Source organism: Nuphar pumila, chromosome 15 (assembly GCF_984573655.1).
Source record: "Nuphar pumila chromosome 15, dmNupPumi1.hap1.1, whole genome shotgun sequence".
NCBI lineage: Eukaryota > Viridiplantae > Streptophyta > Magnoliopsida > Nymphaeales > Nymphaeaceae > Nuphar > Nuphar pumila.
Genome location: NC_143263.1, coordinates 40,887,217 through 40,905,187, shown reverse-complemented (window position 1 = coordinate 40,905,187; position 17,971 = coordinate 40,887,217). Strand labels below are relative to the sequence as shown.

The following is a 17,971-nucleotide window of genomic DNA, read 5'->3' as shown; positions in this document are numbered from 1 at the left end:
GCCCACCCCAAATTTGACCAATTTACAGCCATACAAGCCCTACTCTTCCAAGGCTATTATGGTCATTAAAATGTCAACGCTTTTGGATTCCCCACTGGGTCAAGGGGGATCAGCCACTAGAGCACGCTACCTGTAAGGGTATTCTCGTCATTTTAACGTATCATCCCTGAAGTCATTATATGAAAGGCCCAAACCCAAAGGATCGCGTTTTGTGTTATGGCCTCCGGCTCCAAGCGACTCGGAATTATGGACCGGTGAATCAGAACCGTCTCATTCAACATAGTACACACACCACACGAATCGGTTCGATTAACTTGAGTTGGTGCCAACTTTAGCACCTCACTTGTGCAAAATCCTTTTTGGTTTGCTTGGCCCATTGACCATATATGACCAGACTTGGGTCGAATTTGGGACGCTGAGGCTGACTTGATCGGTGCAAGCTGGGTCATGTTGCAAGCTGTGGCGTGAACTGGCTTGGTTTAGAATGTGGTCAATTGTTCGAATTTTAACCAATGTAACTCAACTCAATGGATACTCCATTAGAATTTGTGGCATAAAAGGAAAACTAGAACGTCACTAGGCTATAAAATCCAAATTATAAACTTGTCTGGTAGGAGCAGCTAGTGCAGGTTACCTTGTACTGGGACGTTGCAAGTTCAAACCCCGATGGTATCGTTGTATGACTGGTAGGGGTCTGCCTAACCCCAGCTTGCCTTTAAAAAAAAACATTTAGCTTGACCGTGTCATTAAGTAAACTCATGAGCCAAACCTAAGTGAATGGCTGAGCCCACAATTTAGACTTCTGAAGCTAGGTCAACCTGCTACATAGTAATGACTAAGGTTGACAGCCTGCTAATAATGGTCTTAACCAAGGTCGAGTGATTCTCCATAAACATGCGCAACTTCAGACTGGGCCAGCTTTGACTCCGACCGAGTCCAGTCTGAGGTGTCTCGGACCATGTTGACTCGGACGAGTCGAGACGAAGGTGTTTCAAATGTTTGTTGGTTCATTTTGGTGGCAAATACCTAAAGGTGAGACGAACTAGGAGAGAGAGTGAGACGAGGAGAGGGAGAAACAAGAGAGAGAGAGTCCGATTCCGATATCTCGCGGTCACATCGCTTTCCCCATATGACCACCCTCCTCTTCCTTCTCTCTCTCTCTCCACCAACTTGCGACTTTTCCTCTTGTTGGTGGCGATTCGGGGCTGGGGATCGATCTGGCTGGTTGATAACACGTTTTTTGTAGTTGGGTTCTTCGATTAGTAGGGTTTTTGCAGGCTGTGAATTGGGGGGTATCTCAGTATTCGACCCTAGCATGGACTTCCCTTTGGCACGCTTCTGTTCGGGGTATGTGGGGAGTCCCTTTCTCTCTTTCTTTGTGTGGCTTTTTGGTGCATTAGTTGTGGTGGATCTGACTAAAAAAATTTGTTTATTTGATTTTTTGTGTTTGTTTTTAAGAAAATTTGTGTTTTTTCTTCTTTTATCGTGATTTTTGAAGTTGGGAATATTTGGTTTCTTCTTTTGTTGTCGGAAATTGGGTTTTTTGTTATGTGATTTTTTTTTTCTTTTCAATGTTGATTGGTTGGTGGTAGTTGATATGTGCTTTCTTTCTGGGTTATAAGCTGTTTTTGTGGGATTTTGTGAATATATGACTTTGAAAAATCCTATTTTGTTTCGGTTTTTTATTTGGGATTATGTGATTTTTTAAGGTTGTTCACTCTGCTTCATTTGCTTTTTGTTTCCTCTGTTTATGTTGTTCCTCCTTGGCATTCTTGAAGCGGATTTGAATTTATTACCATGAATGAGCAGTGCTTTTCCTTTTGGGGATGGCCCCTTTTTATTATTATTGTATGATTTTATGTACGTTTTCTTTTATTGCGTACTGACATATTTGTTTTATTATTACATTGTTTCATCTGTGTGTGTGTGTGTGCATGTATGTTTTTCTTTGATCTTCTGATAAAAGAGGAGTGGTGGGTTTCATGCTTCTGATTGAGTTTGATAGAGATTTGATTTGTATATGGTAGGGAGACTTGTTTCTGTTAATTGAATTTATTGGAGATTAATTCATTTGCGGTAGGGAGATTTGTTCAAAGATGGGTGAGTTGATCTGTTATTAGGACCATGATACATGTTGAATTCGCTTGTCCTCTGCAGGAGCGTCATGTACATATTGGTCTGTAATTAGCGGAGAGACTAGGGTAACCAAGGTGGTTCAGAAAAAGGGTCACCAAGAAAAGAGTTTGGGGTATGCTCTTTACTTGTTATGTTAGAAGATTTTTTTTTTGGAAGGAAAGATGACAAAAGCGAGGGCACAAGCGGGTGGATCTGGTAAAGATGAGGGGAGAAGGTGTTGGAGCAATCACTGTCCATGCATTGATTGCATTAACCATCAATTTATGTGCTGTTGCCGTCGATACTGCATTGTTGAGCATGCAATATGTTGGTTACAGATGTGAGGTTTGTGTTGATAGGAATTAGTAATGGGATGGTACCGAGGCATAAGGTGTTGATGAATGATGTGTTTGTGGTGAGAGGGGTGGTGGGCAGTAGGCGTGGCATACCATGAGGCTAGGCCAGGGTGTGGTCGGACATGCAATCCTGGAAAAGAACTAGGACTAAACTGGCCTTGACATGTTAAGTTATTGGCATGGTTACAGATATAGCCGATATATTGAAAATATTGCCTACAACAACAACAACAACTACGCCTTCATCCCAACACAATTGGGGTCAGCGATATGAACCAAAAAAGAAATTCATTTTGGGTCTTCCACATGAATCCTTTTCCTCCAATCATTTCTATCCAACGCCATGTCCTCGGTGAGGTTCAAAGCATTCATATCCTTTCCTATCATCTCCATCCAAGTCTTCCTAGGCCTACCCCGACCTCTTTTAACTAATATATTTTCCCATTTCTCCAACCTTCTAACTGGAGCATCATTAGGCCTTCGCCGAATATGTCCAAACCACCGTAAACGATTCTCTCGCATCTTATTTTCAATGGGTGCAACACCTACCTTCTTACGTATCTCTTCGTTCCGAATCTTATCTTTTATTGTATTTCCACACATCCATCTAAGCATCCGCATCTCAGCTACACTCATTTTTTGAATATGATGTCTCTTGGCAGCCCAACATTCCGTACCATATAGTAAAGCGGGTCTAATAGTCGTCCTATAAAACTTTCCCTTCAACCGCAATGGCATTCTACGATCGCACAGCACTCCAGTAGCACTTTTCCATTTCATCCACCCAACCTTTATCCTATGATTTACATCTCCATCAATTTCTCCATACTTTTGAATGATGGATCCCAAATATTTGAAAAAATCATTCACCGGTATATCTTGCTCACCAAGCTTCACTACACTCCCATCACTACTTCGTTGCTTACTAAACCGACATTCCATATATTCAGTCTTACTCTTACTTAACTTAAAACCTCTAGCTTCCAATGTTTGTCTCCATAATTCTAGCTTAGCATTAACCCCAGCTCTAGACTCATCAATCAAAACAATATCATCAGCAAACAACATACACCACGGTACATTTTCTTGAATTGATCTCGTAAGCTCATCCATCACTATCGCAAATAGGAAAGGGCTTAAAGCAGATCCTTGATGTAACCCAACCGTTATCGGAAAATTGGTTGACACCCCTCCACAAGTGCGGACATTGGTTACTACTCCTTCATACATATCTTTAATTATACTAATGTACTTGAGAGAAACACCTTTCTTCATCATTGTCCACCAGAGAACGTCCCTAGGTACTCTATCGTATGCCTTCTCTAAATCAATAAAAACCATATGCAAATCTTTGTTCCTCTCTCTATATCTTTCAATAAGTTGTCTAAGAAGATGTATAGCTTCCATAGTTGATCTTCCAGGCATAAAACCAAATTGATTCTCCGATATCATGACAACCTTCCTCAACCTAGACTCAATCACCCTCTCCCAAAGTTTCATAGTATGACTCATGAGTTTTATACCACGATAGTTTGTGCAATCTTGTATATCACCCTTATTCTTATATAAAGGCACCAAAGTACTCTTCCTATATATGTTTTTTTTTCTGTTAACTATTTAAAATAAAAATATTGTGATGTTTTCAGAAATAATTTTACGGAGATATTATCACAATAATATCGTGATATTTTCAGTTACTTTTACTTTTTATTTTTGTTTATATCTTAAACATGTTTTTTCTTCTTTGTTTTATATTTTTATTTCTTTTATGATATGTATATTTTATTATCTAAACATTTTATTTTCTTACTTATTTCTACAATATAATATATATATATATTATTTTATTTTTAAGCACCAAGATTTTCCCGAGATTTATCAACTAAATGTATATTATCGCGATAATTTGCCTTCCGGAGATATAGCCGAGCCGAGACTTATATTTGCGAGTAGCCTGTGCTTAGGCTTAGTTCCTTTCAGGCTTGTGGCTATACTAAATTTGTGGGAATGATCCAAAAAGTATTTTCACCCCATGCTCAAGCCTATCCTGATTATCTGCATCTTGGTCAGTTGGATACTTGGATCTGTTGTTGACTTGGGCTGAAGCTCAACCAGTCTTCAGGTGCCAAAATTCAATAGTGATAGCCGGCCTGGAATCTGCCCATAGAGGGTGCTGATGGTTAAAGTCATGAATAAAGATTGTTATGGAAATGTATGTCTTGTTGTGCAGTAGTGAAGGTGAAGATGGAGGTTATGTTGGTGTGAAACAGCTGTAGGGTGCTCTATTTGTATCCTGAGCAGCAATTCATAATCCAACATTCCAAGTGAACGAAGATTTCTTATTCTAACTAAACATTCTCAAGTGATTCTGTGCTAGTTGAACACTCACGTTGATACAAAAGGTTTATTCCTGCACACATGCATGTAGGTATTAATGTATGCACATAGGTGTGTATGTGTATGCATGCATGTTTTTGTGTATTAACATATGTTTAAATGTATATACTGTTGACACCTGCCTGGGTCGCCTGAGCAGCACTGAGCCTTAGGAGAAGGTTCTGAGTCTTCTGACCCTTCATCCCAGGTTCGACTCCCACTGGGTGTGCGGGTGCCTTTAACTGGTTGGCTCCGTAAGGGCTTGGGTGTCGGTGACCCCACCCGGAGTTTACCTTGAGGAGGGCGGGCCCACTAAGTGACCCAATTCTCGGTGAGGTTTCATTGTCATAAAAAATGTATATACCATTCTCAGTGCTGTCATCATTAAGCCTTATCCTAATACACTTGTATGCATATACAGATTCACATATACAATTATTCTTACATGCATCACACAGACATATTTGTATGCATGTATATGTATGCTTTTTATATGACTATCGTGGATGAGGCATGATTTTGCAACAATGCAACAGAGAAGTTGTTTGCAATGTGAAGAAGAATGCCTGCATGCTTTTAAATGGTAGCTTGAAGGTAATACTTGGTCCACGAATGACAAAACTATGTTGGAACTTGGAATCTTTAAGAGCTGAGAAGATTGACTCTATCAGCTTAATGATGGGAAATTAATCCCCAAAGTAGGCACAACACTTATTGAATTTGTGAACATCTTGAAAAGACATTTAATGCCCATTTCTATAGGTGTTTTTGTGAAGTAATACTCGAATGGTTATTACACGTGCAACATGTTTAAGGTGGCACCCAATCGTGTTGATTTTGCATGTGTGATATAATTACATCAAGATTGAAGAGCTTCTTGCACAATGCATAAAGGAACTAGCTTAAGGAAGCATGATTGGATCGTTTTGCTCCTAAGAAGGATTGTTTATGAAGCATTTATTTAAATAATTTGTTCTGGATCATCAAGAAGATAACTTTTCCTTGTCACTTTACTTTTCTACAATTGTATAATGTTTCTTTCATATCAGAAATGCGAGTCTCTTTTCCAATCCCTATTACAAAGTAGTTGTCATCAGATGAGGCCTAGAGGAGGTGATGAATCAAGTTTGATGTTTACTACTTGTGGTGGTCTTATTTGATTCTTCAGCAATTTGGTTTGTCAATCTTCCCTCACATGTCACATCTTGAATATGATTAGCTCACCAATCATTTACTAGATTCTTTGAAATCTGATTCAATAAAAATCATGGCGACTATAATGTCAAATAATTTATGTGCACTGAATAAATCGGTTAGACTGTATTATATATGGTTGGTCTACTATTTAACCCAATTTGAAGGTCATGACGATGTGCTTTAGATTATTGCTATGCAAGTACTTCTGTTTGTTAGAAGAGCTTATGAGCAAAATCAACTTCTTTATGTTTTACTATGGCGTTTGGTTTTCACCTGAATTTTGTGTTTGCTTGTGTCTTTTTGGGGCATCTTTTGTTCATCTGTTTTTTCAACTTTACTAATTTGCATCAATTGTTTGGTGTCTTTGAAAGACTGTGTTAAGATGTTAATACTTATTTAGTTATTTTACTTTTCTAGGAATTATGCTTGAGTACTTCCATAGACTCGAGAGAGATGGATTCACGTGATAAAATATGTGATGAAGGTGTGGACCTATTCCTCCATTCTCCTTATTGTGTTTGCTATTTATTGCGTGACATTAATAGTAATAATTGCTTCAGTGATTGTGGTTGTATTTGTAAAGCTTGCAACAGAAACTTTCTTTATGTTGGTAGTTTTATATGGGAAAGGGGAACCTAGATCTTGTTTGTCTCATTTATGTTAGTCTACCATTTTCAAGCAAGTGTAGCTTACAGATGAATAGCCATACCTCTTTTATTCCCCTGTATTACAAAGAATAACATATAGCCACACAGTTACGGCAAAGAATACACACACACACACAGGCTCATATGTGTGTGTATGGTGTTGGCGAATGAATATGCTATTTAGTTATTCCCTATACCAGACTCACTCAATTTGAAAAAATGTGCTCTTAAGTTAGTGAGTGTACACATCCTCCTTTCCATGTGCACCAAATTGTTTCTTTTTTTTTTTTTGTTAAAGAAATCTAAGCCATGTTTTTTTACCCTCCCATGATCTTTGCCACAATATACAGTTCTCAGACTGTGGGGTGAGGCATGATCTTTTCATAGAGGCCTCAAGGCCATCTTTGTATTTTTCTCATGTAGGTGCCTTATTTTCATCACAACTTTTAAAAGCATCATAGGTTAAATTATATTGTACAGAATATACATGTACATAAAGTTTTACTTTTTCTCTCTTGCATAGTTCTGAAGTTGGTGATTTTGGTATTGAAGATGGTGGGTGGTGATGGTGGTCTTGATATTAAAAAAAGGGTAGTAGTGGCTGTAGTGTTGGTGGTGGTATTGAAGAAGGAAAATAATGGTAATGGTTGTGGTGGTGGTGAAGAAAGGATAATAGCAATGGTGGTAGTGGTCATGAAGAAGTAATAATGGTGGTTGGTGGTGGTGATGGCAGTGAAGAAGAGAGGGTAGTGGTGGAATGGTGAAGATGCGTAGAAATAGAAAAGAGGCCCCCCCTTGTTCTATAAAAGCGGTGGTTTCTATTTTTATTTGTCAAAAGTTCAAAACTTGTTTAAAAAAAGTAAAAATATAACTTCCAAGCATGAAAGGTTGCTATTTAAAATAAACATAAAAGAAGCCATTTATAAATACATGCAAACAAGGGTTATTTTTTCTCTTCTATCCTTTTCTAGGAGTCCCTTTTCCTTTTTTGTAAGATTTTTTTTTTGTGATAGATACCTTGAAAAGAACACTGTTCTTGGCATCAAATAAGATGTAGTACTTAGATTTCAGTTTCTTCAATGCCTTTTCTCATTTCTTACCACGTGATGCACTAAGACCGGTCACAAATATCTACTATATTTTGAAATGTGATAATATCATGACATTTCCAGTAAGCAAGATTGAAGATAATTCATCATGATATTTTGAAAAGTCCTTTTCAGTATATTGTAATATTATCATTAATGTATGGTAAAAAACTATCAAACCATTTCGACCTTTAGTTTTTCCAATTTAATACATTCTTTTCCAGGATTCAAGAATCCTCCATTTTTGATGTTTACTACGTTTTAAATTTTTCATGGAATTACAATAACAATGTATTATTTCCAATTTTTTTCTTAAAGAAACTTGAGTATTCTGAATTTCTTTTGCAAAGAAAAGCTGCTGTTTTAATTTTTTCTTGAGGAATGCCTCATTGAGAAATTGCAAATACTAGGGTTGCATGTGAGCTTAGTCCAAGTAGGGCTGCACAACGAGCCAAGCTAGTTCAAGCTCGGCTCGGGCTCGACTCATTTAAACCCGGTTCGGACTCGTCCGAGTAAGTAAACGAGCCGAGTTTGATCAGACACTCTTGTTTGATTAGCCCGCTTAAGCTCGGGTAATAGAGTCATATATCTGTTAGATCTAGGATATGTGGATTTTTTGTTAAATAAGAAGCATAAAAAGAGGTTTTACTCAAGTGGTTAGGGTGTTGGTCGTTTGTGTAGGAGGTCTGAGGTTCAAATCCCACCTTCTATCCCTCGTTTTAATTATTTTTTTAAGTGAATCAATTCGGCTCAAGCCTGGCTCATGTACGCCCCTAAGTCCAAGTGTGAGCTGTTTGGAACTATGATCAATATATGCCAGGCTTGTAAAACACACACACACACATACCCAGAGATATGTATGTACATGCATGTATATGTGTATGTAACTTTATGTTGAGGTGGCCAGAGAAACCATACTTTCTAACCATTAGGCTCTATATCCTTTCTGTGTTAACATGTATTTTATGGTTCACATATTAATCACATCTAAAACAAGCTTTACTGATCAGAATTAAATGCAACAATTGCACACTTTTCTTCGTTGATGTCCAACCGTGAGGCTATTGCAAAGACCTTCAATGTAACCAGGTCCTGCATATTTTTGTCATAGAAGCAGTCCAGAAGACAAGAATATTGTCATCAAATTGGATGACTGTGTGCAGGTTTGTTCTTGATAGTCTTGTCCTTCTATGAAAGCGATCTCTCTAGCTTTCTTAAATAATGTTGGCCAACCTTCTAATGCAGTATTAAATAGGGAGGGTATCCTTGTCTCAGTTTTCTGAAAATTAGAAAAATTCACCATCAATGCCATCATTATTACCGCAATAAGGGCATTTGTTACCATATTTTTCACCTTGTAATCCATTTGCCATTGAACCACATCACCATGTTGACGAAAAATTACTTCCAACATATTATAAAACACTCGTCATCAATGCCATCACTATTACCGCAACAAGGCCATTTGTTACCAGATTTTTCACCTTCTAATCTAAGTCACATGGGTGCGGGCGCGGGGATGCGGCACTTAAAAAAACGTTGGGTGCGGGGTGTGGCAGGGCAAAAATGTACATATATATATATATATAATTTTGAAGTTTTAACAGTTAACAACAGTAACACTATATATATATATATATATATAAGGGAACCTTGACAGTTTCAAGGTTGGCATTCTTAGTCAACTATATGTCTTGGACTGGTCAAAACAAGGGTACATTAACCAGGTTATATGAACATATACATGCTTGAGTGATTCAATGTAACTTCATATTTCTAACATTAAACCTTCCGCAGCATGTGTCATTAAATGAGTTATGAAACAAACTGCAGCAGAATTATGACCACGCAACAAAAACTAAAATTGAGTACCAACACATATAAGCATACACCTGTACGAAGAGCAACCAGCAAAAGAACTTGAATGAAGAGAATACCTTGTGTTTCTTGAAACAGGAAAGTGAGCAACTGCACCTTAAAATATTGACAAATCAATAACTTCTGTAACTTGGTAGATCTTATAATCCTATGAACCAAACTTAGATAATGAATCAATCCCAAAACAAATAAATTAAACCCATTACATGCCCATAACATAGCAACACATTTTAAGCAATGGTTGATAGAACGACTTTTCAAAAAAGATGAAAGTAACATTTGACCTTAAGTCATCAAGCATAAGCAACTAATAAAATAGATTGTAAACGAAATAAAAAATCAAGAAGCTCCACAAAACCCATTTTAGCATAGAATCAAAAGCCCCAAAATCAAATAGTCAAAGATCCCCAAAAAATAAATACAAATTTCATTAACTATATACCTCTATAGCATCATCAATTCATCAAAAAAATTTGGAATGCCCAAACCCCCCAAATAACATTATTGAAAAAATTTTGGAATGCCCAAAAACCCCAAATAATATTATTGATTTTTTTTTGAAATGTCCAAAAAATCCTATTAATAAAAAGTTAAAAACCCTAGATGCTAATGACCCACGTATAATACAATCAGAGAGAAGAGAGACAATGAGAGTGACGAAGAGCGAGTGAGAGTGAGAGCGAGTGAGAGACAGTGAGAGTGACAGAGAGAAGAGAGACTATGAGAGAGACAGTGAGAGTGACAGAGAAGAGAGACCGTGAGAGTGACGGAGAGCGAGTGAGAGTAAGAGAGAGAGCAAGTCGGAAGGAGACATACTTGAGAACTGAGGAGGCGCGGCTGGAAGGAGTCGGAGATCGTCGGCATCAGCTTCAAGCTTCAGGAGGATTTTGCCCTAATCCTCCTTCTCTCACTCGCTTTTCATCGGGCGAAAAAAAAATTAGTCTAAAAATTGGACCTAAATGACCCTGGGTGCATTTAGGGGTGGCAATCGGGTCGGGTTGGCGGGTCAGCATACCTCAACACGAACCCAACCCGTTTATTAAACGGGTCGGCTGTGGCAAACACGAACCCGGCCCATTTATTAAATGGGTAACCCCACACAACACAGTTAACCCGTTTAATAAACGGGTCGGGTAAACGGGTTGGCGGGTTAGCGGTCGGGTCGGGTTCGGGTAAACGGGTTGACCCGCCCGCCTAACCCGTTTATTAAACGGGTCAGCCGGGTTGGCGGGTTGGCATACCCTAACACGAACCCGACCTGTTTAATAAACGGGTTAGGCGGGTCAACCCGTTTATGCCATGAACCCGTTTAAGCCAAACCCGAACCCGGCTAAGAAGTGGGTTGGCGGGTTGTGTCAGATTTTGCCACCCCTAGGTGCATTGACCGCACCCGGGGTCATATTGACCACACCCAGTGCCGCACCCGCACGCACACCCGCACCTGATCGCGTCGACGCGGGTGCGGCACCTGCTTTGCCAAGTCCGTGTGACTTAGCTTCTAGTCCATTTGTCATTGAACCCCATCACCATGTTGGCGAATAAATACTTCCAACATATAGAGTCAAAAGCTTTAACTAATCACCTTTGAGAAGGAAATCAGAATGCATCCCTTCTTGATTGAGTGGATGCGATTATTCCATACTTGACGGCCACCTCTGAGAGCACACTGATATGGTGAAATATTGTCATTCATCACTGGTTTAAGCTTTAGAGCTAGGATTGTAGCCACTAATTTTTACAAGCTCCCCAATAATGAAATTGGCCTGTATCTATTAGGGTGCATTTGATGGTGCTGAAAATTTCTTTTTGCATGGATCACACGCATGCCATCAAACACAAACAATTTATCCACTTCTTTTTTGGGTGGTTATTCTCCACTTTAATGCCTTAAAACGTGGAGAAAAAGTCTGAGTGGGGGACCAACTTTCTTTTCCACGATAAGGTTCATCAAGGAAGTTATCCATGATATCTTCTACCCGTATTCAAACACACCCTTAACGTCTTCTGCACCATTACCTGTAGGGATTGGAATCAGAGGTGAGTGATTAACACCTTAAGCATTTTGCCATTTTGGTAGAACTCCGTGAATTACAGTAAGTCCCTTTTAACAGTCCTAGAAAAAACTTGAAAAAAATTGGTGCAAATCCTTTTGGTCTAGGGGCTTTGCCTTTGGCTAAAGACCAGAGGGCTTTTCTAACCTCTGTTTGAATAAAAATCTCATCCAATTTTCATTACCTTAGGATGTCTCTGATGGAGCATTGTGCGAGGGTGGCACACTGGTTATTAGCAGAGGAAAGAATGGTGAGAAAGTAACAAGGTTGGATTTCTAATTACTTATCCTTTTTGACTTGTATCACACTCGTCAAGTATGTTTTGGCAACAATTTTGTCATTTTTGATGAATATTTACAAAATTCCTGACATAATTGTAAAGAAAATTTCAGAACACATGAAGGCCTTTTTATAGAAGGGTCCCTTAAGTAATAGTGTCAGTTCCAAAAGTAAAGTGGGATTTGGTCATGTCACCTATTGATTTTGGAGGGCTGGGTGTTAAAAACACACACTTTGTAAGAATCAATGCTGGCAAAATGGTGGTGGCTATTGTAAGCAAGCCCTAGCCAAGATTGTTGAGCTTAGCCATGATTGTTGAGCTTATTGAGCTTTAGTGGGCCTATGCTTGGGATTCAAATCTTGTTCATATAAATAAATCTATTTAGATTGAGCCAGCTTGTTTACTAACAAGAAAACTCCAACTGAAGCTTTACTGAGCTGAGCTGGAGCTTCTCATGCGAAGCTTGGCTCATTAAGTGCCCCAATATCATGACTGGTCAGTAGAAATGACCATGGTATCCATACACCAAAGATTCAAACATTTTGGCCACTTGAAACAATTGTGGTTCAAGTATGATAGAACCCCAGAATTGGTGGTGGGTTTAGATGCATGTGTGTTGACGTGTCACAAGAATTACTATAGGACAGCTTGAACCTTGCCCTGGAATACAAATAGCTCATTCTAGCTTAGTTTTCCTTTGTATCTAAGCACTTTATGGATATCTATTTGATTTGTTCCTCATAAGTTTGATGTTTGTGGATGTCAAAACTATGCAAGATGCATATACAAGGTGCTTATTGCTTCATCTAGTAAGCTTGATATGTTTCCTATGTATTGTGCTTTATCTTTCATGAAAAATTCTGTTTCAGCTTTGCAATTAGAGAGTTTGTCTTCGGGAGGTCTGAGCACACCAGAGAAAAGTGAACATGTGCAAGAAATTTCAAAAGGGCAAGAAGCTATTCAAGGGTTTCTCCAGTCTTGTACCAAGAAGGAACTTGCACACCCTGGAAAGGATAAGAAGATTTCAGGAATTTCAAAACATGCATCTAAATCAATGGGTACCAAAGGATGCAAGAATCAAGAAAACCGGAAAATTTCAAGTAAATCAATATCAAACAGCAATCAGATTGCTTCAAAAAAACAGCAGAGGAAAGGGGAGAATCCTGTTCACCTTCCATCCATAACAGATGTATCCTCTGATGTCAGTGGTACCAGTAATTGGGTCTGTAAAAACTCTGCTTGCAGAGCAACTTTAAGCTTGGATGACACATTTTGTAAGAGGTGCTCATGTTGCATCTGCCACTTGTTTGATGACAACAAGGATCCAAGTCTTTGGTTTGTCTGTTCATCTGAATCGAGTGGAGGAGATTCATGTGGTTTATCATGCCATATTGAATGTGCTCTTCAGCACCAAAAAGCAGGAATAGTTGATCTTGGGCAACTGATGCAACTGGATGGTAGTTATTGTTGCCCATCCTGCGGAAAAGTCTCGGGAATAATTGGGTATGGCTGTTCTTGTACCTTATGGCAACCTTATGCCATCTGTGTTTTGCAATTCCTCTTGCATCACTTAACTGAAGTTGCTTACATTAAAGCATTGTTACTTCATCAGCCAATTTGAACTAGTGTCATTTCAGTTATGCGGTTTGTATTCTCTGGTTAACTAATTAGCCATGCATAATTAAAGATCATTCCTTTTTAGAGTTGATTACATGCCTTAACACTGATTTTTGATGTTTTTTGTAAATTAATAGAATAAAGGATTGTTGAAAACTGTCTGCAACATTGAATACACTGGGAAGCTACCTACTCTAGCAAAGACCCATGACACACCTAGCTGCACAGAAAATGTAAAAACACCACATATGTGAGAAACAACAAATAATCTCTTTCAAGCCCATCTCCCAACTTTTGTATGTGGTTTCTGTTCATATTAAATGTAACCTCCTCCTTGTCTCACTATATGAAGGCTAAGCCTATTTTTGAAATCAGTCATTTGAAAAATATTTGAAACTTCTTCCACTTCAAATTTTCCACCAAGAGTACAAAGGCATGCTTGGAATTTCAGTTGCATTCAAACTAAGATATGTTTTTCTCTCAGCTGAACAGAAGATGCCTATGTACCTGTCCATTCCTGATCAGCTTTTGTGAGGTGGATGTCCTGAGGGTTTGGGCATGTCAAAATGATTGGACTTGGAAGCAGTGTAATTCAGAGTCTATCTCAGTCTTGATTTCTGTTTTTCTTTTTTCTTCCTTGTTACATCTATTGCAACATCCATGTAGTGGTCTTTTAGTTTGAGGGAATGTTGCTCATTTCAAATATATCTAGGTTTCCCTAGGAAAATAATAAATGTACTATGTAAAAAATACAAAAGGTAAACAAATGGGCGGAGCCAAAAATGAAAAATCTCACGTGCATGTTAATCTATGTCACAGTTATACTCCAATTTACTTCTGTGATTTGTTCCCTTATACGAACCAATTTGCTCCTATGACGTGTCCCTTAGCTATTTAATGGAAAAGTATGCAAAAACAGTTTGTTCTATGCCTTTTTAGTTGTATCCATGTGATGGGCATCCATTTTGCAATTTCTTCATCAAACTCAAACCTTAGATTTCAGGCAAATTCTGGTTTGTCCATTGGCTTTTTCAACTTTATCCCATATATTTATTTTGAACCCAGACTGAAATTGTTTAAGCCACCAAGAGTCAAATTTTACTCTCTTTTTTTCATTTATTGTTTACAAAGGTTATACAGAAGGTGATTTGTTTGTCTTCTCTTTGCTTCTGTGAAGGTGTTGGAAGAAACAATTGGCTATTGCAAAAGATGCACGGCGTGTTGATGTTCTTTGCTACCGTATATCCTTAAGTTACAGGCTGCTTGATGGAACATCTCGTTTCAAAGACATGCATGACATTGTAAGTGATGCAAAAAGCAAGCTCGAAACTGAGGTTGGTCCTGTGAATGGAATGTCTGCAAGGATGGCTCGCAGCATCGTTAGCAGGCTATCAGTTGCTGGTGATGTTCAGAAACTCTGTGCTGTTGCTATTGAGAAAGCTGAAGCTTGGCTTAGTTCCGCTTCTCATTCTCACCCAAATCAAAGAGGTGATACTTTTATTCTGTCTGATTTGTCTATATGAACAACTTTCATGTTTTATCAACATGACTGCGATGCTTGATTTTGGCTTTTCCCCTTTGCACTGCAGAAGATTCGCTTCCTGCAGCTTGCAGGATCCAGTTTGAAGATGTTACATCATCGTCTCTGGTGATTATCCTTAAAGATCCATGCTCAGGTTCATCAGATAACATCCATGGATACAAGCTATGGTACTGGAACAGTCGCGAACAGACACACCAAAAAGAACCCATCTGCATCTTGCCAAAATCTCAGAGAAGGATTCTAATCTCAAACTTGCAGCCATGCACGGACTACACATTTAGAATAATTTCGTTCACAGAGGCTGGAGACTTGGGCCACTCTGAATCTAAGTGCTTTACCAAGAGTGTGGAGATAATCCACAAGTATTCTGACCCTGCAGTGGCCCCTGACAATTTGGGGATTGGTGGTAGTTCTACCAGATCGAAAAGAGACTCTAGGACAATGAATTCTTCCTCTGGGTTTAAGGTCCGAGACCTAGGCAAGATCTTGCGAGTAGCATGGGCCCAAGAACAGGGCTGCTATGATGAGTTCTGTGATGCAGATGAGGACTGTGCAGAAATTTATGATGGGATTGGTTCGATGAAGCAAGATACTGCAGAGGAACCACACCTTAGTTCTCGTACCCTTGATCTAAATGTTGTCTGTGTCCCAGATCTGAATGCTGACCTGTCTCCACCATTGGATTGTTCAAGGGATGAAGGCAGCTCAGAGCGGGTGATTGAAGCTGAAGAAGATGCTCTCTCTCATGAGAGGGAGAAGAATGCACGGGCTGGAGCCGATGGAAGTGGTGATTCACACTGGTTAATAAGGCCACTGAAGGAAGTCCCAGCTGTTGAGTCACAGACAAGGTTTTGCAATAAACAGATGCCTAATGGGAATGAAGAAGCATATGATTGTGATAGTACTCTGATTAATGGTTCACCATTGAGATTTTCTTGTGTGTCTGGATGTCTGGATGGGAACTATGAGTACTGTGTGAAAATTATTAGATGGTTGGAACGAGGAGGTCACATCGAGAATGATTTCAGAATGAAGTTTTTGTCATGGTTTAGCCTAAGGTCGACCGAGGAGGAAAGGAGGGTGGTTAACACATTTATTCAGACTCTGATTGATGATCCTAGCAGCTTGGCTGGTCAATTGGTGGACTCATTTTTAGACATCATCTCTAACAAACGAGCCCGTAATGGGTTCTGCAGCAAGCTGTGGCATTAACAACAGATAGACCGGAGGCTGGATAGAAACTTGCCGGCTTTCAAATTTTTTTCCCCAGCAGGGTGATTCTTTTTCCTCCACTCATTCCCCACTGATTTTCTTATTGCTCTCTACAAGCATTGCTAATTATTTCACTGGACTTCCCTGCTTTTGCTGCCTGTGGAGAAGGTTCCTCAATTATTCAATGTCTTGGGAGTGTTCACTAAAATTGAAATTGACACAGTACCACTCTAAGTGATTTGTCCATGCTTTTTTTACTGTCATTTGGCTCATTGAAATTGTTTATGCAGTGGATTATTCTTAATATTCCTTAATACTTTTCTCATTAAAAATTGGTATTTGCATGGAAGTGTACTTGCACGCCGATCATGTGATGTTGAATGCATCACACAGATTGGTGTGCTGATAGCAAATAGTGAACGGCTTTGATTTGTATATTGTGGTGTCTCAACAACAGGGCGTTTTCTCCTGTAGCTGGCACCAAAGCTTGTCATGAATGTGGTGATGCCATCTTGAGGCCTGTGAGCTCACTAAGAAACGCTGGTGTTGGTTGGCATGCCTTCCCCATCATATGTCTGTATGTAGTTCCCTTCTGTAATAGCAAGCTTTCAGACTCAGTTTGCTGCATCTCTCTCTCTCTCCAAAAGCGATTGACGAGTAAGAGCTCTACAAAGAGCAAGTGGTTACCCTTCGCATATGATGGCGTTTCTGATTGCTTTTTTAAGTTAACTCTGTTCTTTAATGTTCTTTTTTTCACAAGAAATTGCTGGGTAAGGCCCCCTACCTTTATTGGAAAGTATAAACATGAGCAATACAAAACAACAAAAACATCAAAGACATCAAAAACCTGTAAGCTGGGTGATATCCCAGTCGGGGGTGGGCTATTCTGCCAAAAAATCCGGTCCCCAATATTTACTTCAAAATGCAGGAGACACACTTCCAAGGCCGGGTTTCCATTCAAAGACAGCATATGGGCATGAGAGCCGCCAGTCTGGGATGGTCCCTGCTGGGGGCCCGTCTTCCAATGGAAATGGCTTTGAGTCATCTTCTGCTGGCAATATTTGAGGAGATGTAAACGTTTCCAGATGGGGCTTCCATCCTGTCCAATACTTCTAGAAGGGCCACCTCTGGCACAAGGAGCTCCATCCTCTCACAAGTGACACCAGCTAAGATATAGTTACCTGAGGCATCCCTCACAATGAACGACAGTTTCAAACACCCATTCAAACTGGAAGACGCAATCTGAATGTCTATGCCTTGACCACTACGGCTTCCTCCTTGGACCATGGGAGACTCGTCATCTTCAATGCACTGGCTGGCCACACCTCTGAGACCATCTTACCATAAGAATAGATGTCAGTCATGAGCGATCCTATTTCTTATGCGCCAGATCTTCCACAGCACTGTGTTGAAAGCCAATTTCCAGCATCTGCACATCCATTTGGGCCCTAGGGTTTGCTTCATCCACCATTGCGATTCTCCGCCAATATCCCTGCAAGAAATACGACGAACTAGGAACCGATTACAAATACTTTTCCAAATAGTATCAGCCGCTGAACAGGATAAGAAAATGTGTGAATTGTTACATAGGTGGCACCTGTTAGGAAGCGC

General features: G+C 39.4%; 1 protein-coding gene across 2 annotated transcripts; it reads left to right on the top strand.

The window, feature by feature from the left end:
* The first annotated feature begins 1,190 nt into the window (after window positions 1-1,190).
* VRN5 (Fibronectin type III domain-containing protein) lies at window positions 1,191-16,978 on the top strand. Of its 2 annotated transcripts, XM_089990053.1 has the most exons (6): window positions 1,201-1,347; window positions 6,462-6,528; window positions 11,898-11,974; window positions 12,858-13,491; window positions 14,783-15,093; window positions 15,195-16,978. In XM_089990053.1, exons 4-6 carry the CDS (start codon window positions 13,043-13,045, stop codon window positions 16,358-16,360), a joined length of 1,926 nt encoding a protein of 641 aa, XP_089846179.1. In that variant the 5' UTR covers window positions 1,201-1,347; window positions 6,462-6,528; window positions 11,898-11,974; window positions 12,858-13,042; the 3' UTR covers window positions 16,361-16,978. The 2 variants fall into 2 exon arrangements, with proteins under 2 accessions (XP_089846178.1, XP_089846179.1); XM_089990052.1 differs by lacking the exon at window positions 11,898-11,974 and having other exon boundaries at window positions 1,191-1,347.
* Window positions 16,979-17,971: the final 993 nt, after the last annotated feature.

Excerpts from the sequence above, each read along its gene's own strand:
- VRN5 (XM_089990052.1), top strand. The coding sequence starts at position 6,498 with ATGGATTCACGTGATAAAATATGTGATGAAG. Across the intron at positions 13,492-14,782 it reads AAAGTCTCGGGAATAATTGG|GTGTTGGAAGAAACAATTGG; the intron begins GTATGGCTGTTC and ends GCTTCTGTGAAG. Across the intron at positions 15,094-15,194 it reads TTCTCACCCAAATCAAAGAG|AAGATTCGCTTCCTGCAGCT; the intron begins GTGATACTTTTA and ends TTTGCACTGCAG.